The following is a 6604-nucleotide window of genomic DNA, read 5'->3' as shown; positions in this document are numbered from 1 at the left end:
GTAAATTATGGAAAGATTATAAATTCTATAAAAAATAGTAGACATTTAAATTACACAGACACACTTAAGAAATTTTACATAAAATTGATAAGTCTATTAAAGTGCTACAAAACTATAATGAATATTCCAAATAAGTGCCTGAATTACAGCAAAAACGAAAATTAAAGATCAATAATAAATCCTTAAAGGATACAACTATTAAAAGGCGTAGTAAATGGTTATGTACAAGGAACAACAATAAATAATTGAACGGTTATCTCAACCTAGTAGAGGGTAAAGTTGTGATTGTACATATCATAAATATATATATTTTATTCTCCTAATTAAACCATTCTCGCTTACGCCTATGTCTTCCGATTTATTTTTTTCTTGTATTCTAAACTATATAAAATACAATATATTACTTATTTTGATCATTACTTTACTGTAATGTAGTCACATACTACATATAATTTCTATTACCTACATTTTAACTGTTATATTACATATCTAAGCATAATTAATTGTATTATACACCATATAATATTTGGTGCTGGCAATAATAAACTTGCATCATCTTTTTTCTATCATTCATAATATTAATTTAGTCTAATATTAATAATTGTTCATTGTTCATATAGTATATATATGCTCTAAGATAACATAAAATATCATAATATAACGTATCATATCATAACATAATATAATACAATACAATACAATACAATACAACATAATACAACATAATACAATATAATACAATACAATACAACATAATACAACATAATACAACATAATACATTATAATACAATACAATACAACATAATACAACATAATACAACATAATACAATATAGTAAGCTCTATTCCTCTATTTTAACCTGTCCTTTGCAATCTTATTCTATTTTGTCCTATTTTAGTTTTATTTTATTTTATTTTATTTTTTTTTCTATCTTCTTCTTCTTCTTCTTCTTCTACCTTCCTTCCTTCCTTCCTTCCTTCTATATTAAGTTAAATTTGGGGCGGAGTGCGAAAATGTGATTTTTATAAACTCCGCGGTTTCCTTTTTAGGAATATTTTTCCAATGGTTTCTTAGATGTATGTGCTATGGTATGTATTGCATTTTGTTTGCTTATTAATATATTGCTTAAATTCGTTTCATTTTGAAGTTTCTTCTATATACAACTGTTTCTATATGCTTTATTTCCTTTTGTGTATTGTCGGCGATTATAAATGTATCTGCTGTTCTTCAATTTATTTGTACATAAAAGGTAATACAGTGTCTCACATAATTGCTTCAATAATTGTTTAAATTTACTCTTTTTCACTCTTATTTACATTTACTTTTTATAAGTGTTAATATTTATTATAGAGATAGTTATAGCTCCTCATTTGTCTGAAATTGTTTATATTATTGATAATATCAATATAATTATTGTAGTCGTCTTTATATCTAACTTAATAGAAATAAACCATCATCTATTATATAATAAATAGGTTATTCATATAAAACTAATATATTGAACTTCATATTAAAATATTCATTCTACACTCAGTTTTAACAATAGTCATTGTTACAATGGTCGAGCAATAATAATAATTATATACATAACTCAAACAAGATTATGGCTGGTGCATTCAATTACATAATTGTTCATAAGTAATACACATCATATATACATTGATAATATTGATTATTGCTAAGTAGTAGGATCTTATACAATGATAATGATAGTAACTCATAAATAATTGGTATTGTTGCAACTAGACATATTTGTTATAAAACAAGCTCTGGATATAAGTATAAGTAATATTATAATAGATGAATTACATAATACAGGATAAAATATAAGCCTGAATATGAAATAAACCTCTGTATATAACATCTTGTAAATAATATAAAACTTATTGACATCCAATTGTCTAGATGTATCAATTATAAGACATCATATCATTTCTAAATATTTATTTTTATAACCTTGACAAAGGATTCAGGTCCTCTTTGATCCAATAAAATAAAACATAAAAGATATCAGGGACATATACTCAGATTAAACAATAAAGTTTTTATTTAAAGCCTCAATCAGATCATTATAACACGCAATAGATAATTCATATGAATCGATAGCTTGAATCAACACATTGTATATCTGAATTCTAACACTGCCTCATGATTTATCCTTTTTTTTATAGTTATTTCTATTTCTTTGATTTAGGATTCATTAATATAAATACAAGCAGTTGTTTAGACACAAAAAACTTTTTTCTTTAACTTTCTTTTAACCTTCTTTATTTTTAATTGAATAAAAAACAGTCTCAAACTATACTTCCTTTTGTTCCTTTTCTCTCTCTTCTATTTTCTCTTTTATTTTTTATTTACGTTCCATCACAGCAAGAACTACTCCTGCCGTATATGAGTGTGATAGGTGTACAAGTTCCTTTAACACTTACCGACAATTTCAAAATCACAAAAGAATCCACAATACCAGGCCAGTTTCCACCATCAATGAGGACCCAATCGCAGAAGTTTCATATAGTGAAATAGTTGAAGAAAATAATTTAAGTAAATACATCCCTTCATATATATAGCATTATACATTACTTTACAATGTGAAATAACTTGTCTCATTGCTGATAGGTGACCTTAATGATCTTGATTTGAATGGCGAAAGTTACAAATTCCATACCAATGTAGCTGCGAGTTTATTAACAATGAAGGCCGGGCACACGTATATAGCTGTGGAAGTAGAGACATTGATGAAAACAGCTTCACAAAGACTGAATTAATGAGCATCCACTTGTCTCGTCTTGTAACAAAGCACCAAATATCAAGAGATGCTGATAAAGAATTTGTCCGCTTTGTCAACTCTGTAATTAGAGACTACGAAAGCTTAGTTTAGGTAACAAAATCATGAATAATAGTAATAAAAAAAGCATAGCTACTCACTACGGTTCCTGTCGCTAATGCTCTTCATTGAACTAAATATAATCTAATGCCCAAATCTTACACGGTGATGTTGTTGACAATCTACTACAATCAAAGTCCTCTGTAAAAGCGCACAAGTATGAAGTATGTAAAAACGGTTGTAAGCTTTTCGGTTTACTTGAAGACGAACAGTTATGTCCCCATTGTCAGGGAGCACGCTACAAAGACAGCAGTAATCTAGTTCCAAGATCAACAATGAAACTCATGTCAATTGGCGATCTTTTAGCCCAGATGCTAGCAAATTCCAACACTAGACAGCTTCTCCAATATCGCGCAAGCAGGGAGGTTGTTCCAGGTGTAGTAAGCGATGTATTTGATGGAGAGTGCTATAAAGATCTTGTTCGCAAAGGCTTGTTTTCCAATCCAGATGATATTGCAATTGGGCTTTTTACCGATGGTTTTGTAAATCGACATAAAGGCAAAAGCTCTTACACAATTATTCATGTAATCATTTTCAATTTCGATCCTTCCATCAGGTACATGTGACATCTATTTTTATAAGATTAATTCTATCTTACACAAAGTTTTTATTGTATTTTAGATACACCAATGAGTACTTACTGCAGTTAGCTATTCTCCCAGGAAGTAGAAAGCCAGCAGATTTAGATTCATTTTTAAAGTCAATTGTTGATGAATTGAAAGATCTGTCTGAATATGGGCTAATTGTAAAGAAGAATCAGAATGAAGTTTGCAGAGCGAAAGTCCATTTGTTGATTTGTTCGGAAGATATTCCAGCTGTGGCAGACATGGCGCATCTAGGCTCACATAACAGTTTGTATGGCTGCAGAATATGTGAAACGAAAGGAAGATCCCCAGATAACCGATACCATGGAATGCATTTTGAAGATACCAGCGCCCCATTAAGGCCAATCGATAATTTTTTGCGCGGCAATCCAGTAAGTTCCATAAAAAAAAAAAAAAAAAAAAACTTCATGCTTATTACCATCATGTTTACTTACTACTTTGTTTATAGGCCAGATCTATCCATCAACCAAGTGTCTTTAGTACGCTAAATGGCTTTTCTGGTTCTCCTTTCTTTGGCTTGGATGAGCTCTATTTGATCGCAAGAGGCATCAGCAAACAAATGTACGACATGAATACCGTTGATCTTAATCCAAGTCAAAACGCTGTCTTTTTTTATACCCGACAGGATGGCACAAAGGTGGTGGAGAACTACCCTTTTTTATACCCAAAAGAAGCCTTGTAAACATTGGAAAAAGCATAACAGAGTCAAGACAATATATCCCTACCTCATTTCAAGGCAGTTTTGACAATGTTGTTGCAAAAACCGAAGGAATTGTGCTGTGGATTGGCTGGACTTTCTGCTCTATATTATTCCAACTTTAGTTACGCCATACTTACCCAACAGAACAGTCCAAAAAGCTGTATTATCGCTAGTGAAAGGTTGCTCTTTGGCCCTTCAATGGAATCTAACTGATGAGTTGATCAGTGAGAGGATGGGTAAGATTCAAATTCCATAATATTACACAAACTGATTAGTAACCCCTTCTGCACTAGGCACATTAACAACTGGCATAACTACTTCCTTCAACAGGTCAACCATAAACATGTATCGCGCAGCGTATTCAGACCAGTACAACATTACCTAGCTCATATACCTTTCATGATAAAAAAGCAAGGCCCTTTTCGAGCGTATTCAACAAGGTCAATGGAGCGATCGATTGGGGTTTTTTCAAAGCTGATCAAGTCGAAACGTGAAGGCGGAAAAAACGCAAGTAACATCATTGAAAGACTGGCAATCCACAATCATGTCAACCGCGTTTTAAACATTGCCGAACTAGCTAATCTGATTCAACCCAGACAATATACCGATACCAGCTACATGAATATACCCGATGATGCTAATGGTCCACAATTATGGGAGCCTTTCATCCCGATTTCTGAGCTGAATGACGATCAATTGGTGGAAGGTATACCCGGCAAGAAAATTGTCAAAGCTATAAAGAGATTCTATACTCGCTTAAATAATCAAAGACTCCTCATTAATATACCCAGCACTTCTATAACCCTTGCATCCCACCTTTTGGTTTCTTCAACTGTATATTCATCTTGTATGTACAGGCGATTAAAAAAAGAAACCAGTAGAGGGAATCAGTACATTATGTTTTCATGTTTAGATAACGCGTAAATTTAAAAAAAACTAAAACAACTATAAATTCTTATTTACCAAACATATTATTTTAGAAGAAGGAAACGTTGGTTTGTTGGTTCTGTTCTATTCTGTTTCAAGCATGAGCTTTCACAATCGAATGTACAATTTCTCGCGTTCATTGAAGTCATGAGTCAACATACCACAGCTTCGCATGACTCATCTGTCCCTCTAGTAAAGCGAAGCAAGCCAATAGAAGAACAAACTGGCAATACTTCTATTATATACCCAAAATACGCTGTTATCAGTGTTTATGACATCGATAGGCAAGCTGGTCTTGTACAATACCCTGGAGTCGATAACCAGTTTTATGTTATATCCCCGTACTTTGTTTTCGACATTAATCTTCGCACAACAGTTGGTAACATTTCTTTAATTTAAACCATTAAGCTCCAAATAAAATAAAAAAATTAGCTCAAAGCTTGTTTGTTGAAAAGAAAAAAAAATTCAATTAAAAAATTAGAAGCCCGTTTTAGCTCTGACAGAAATTCAAGCGCTGAAATATGGTAGCTAAAATACCAATTTGGTATCTGTTGCCAATTTTTTTTTTTTTCGTAAAAAAATTAAAAATCATAATTCTAAAATGAAGTTCATGGCTTAAATGAAGGGAACAAAAAGACACCCAAACATATAAAAATAATCTATATACCTTTTACTATTCACCTAGTTGCTTCTAGGCTTAATTCTAGGGATTTAAAAAACATCTCACCATTGCTAGCCATCTGGGATGCACCCTTCCTTAAATGTGGTTGGCTGGTTCAAAAAAAATTGGTAGCTTTTCTACCAATTTTTCCTCATTTACCATGATTTCCGCCATAGTGTATGGAAAGAATGATTCTTTTGTTAAGTTATTGTACTCAATTGCGCATGATAATCTTGATCAGTTAGTTGGAGAAGAAGCTGAGAAATTGGAAGCTATAAACAAAATTTGTAGTATTAGTGAAATCCAATTACGCAAGATAAAAAAATACCTGGAAAAAGGAGATGCAGCATCAAGAAAAAAGTCATTAAGCTATGTGGATGATACTTTGGAATTCTTGCAACGACAGAAAAGGAAATATTGTGAAGCAATCGAAACAACACCGATTGATGAAACTCCTCCTTTGGTTTATCTGAATAAAAGAAGACAGCCAAGCACTGTAGAACTTGACGACGAAGTGCATGATGCAGAATTATATGACTTTGTCCAACGTTTCAAAAACGCAAGTAGAATCAATTGGAAAGAATGCTTCAGAAAAGGACATCTAGAAAATATTGAGTCAATTAAACAATTCAATACTTGTGAGAGTCTACGATGTCATTATAATAGAAAATTTAAATAAAGAATTTTATTATAGTCCATCATTACATAACATGACTTTTTCATTGCTTGTGATAGCAATTATAATATCCAGTAATGGATGTGTTGATTAAGAAGAAAAATAAGGTAAAAGAAAAATATAAGAAAAAATAAAAAGTCTATGAAAACT

At 31.6% G+C, this 6604-nt stretch overlaps 2 protein-coding genes across 2 annotated transcripts; both read left to right on the top strand.

Annotated features, from left to right (window-relative positions):
* Positions 1 to 2926: 2926 nt before the first annotated feature.
* BX663DRAFT_527912 (uncharacterized protein) lies at positions 2927 to 3712 on the top strand. Its single transcript, XM_051530108.1, has one exon. The coding sequence runs from the start codon at positions 3161 to 3163 to the stop codon at positions 3449 to 3451; it is 291 nt and encodes a 96-aa protein (XP_051377572.1). The 5' UTR covers positions 2927 to 3160; the 3' UTR covers positions 3452 to 3712.
* Positions 3713 to 5938: 2226 nt separating this feature from the next.
* BX663DRAFT_444794 (uncharacterized protein) lies at positions 5939 to 6457 on the top strand (the record flags this gene model as incomplete). Its single annotated transcript, XM_051523645.1, has 1 exon — positions 5939 to 6457. One exon carries the CDS (start codon positions 5939 to 5941, stop codon positions 6455 to 6457), a length of 519 nt encoding a protein of 172 aa, XP_051377571.1.
* Positions 6458 to 6604: the final 147 nt, after the last annotated feature.

The sequence above is a fragment of the Cokeromyces recurvatus genome, assembly GCF_025118155.1.
Source record: "Cokeromyces recurvatus strain NRRL 2243 chromosome Unknown BX663scaffold_54, whole genome shotgun sequence".
Classification (NCBI taxonomy): Eukaryota; Fungi; Mucoromycota; class Mucoromycetes; order Mucorales; family Mucoraceae; genus Cokeromyces; species Cokeromyces recurvatus.
Note: the sequence above shows the minus strand (reverse complement) of the source record. Positions and strands in the feature narration are given on the sequence as shown.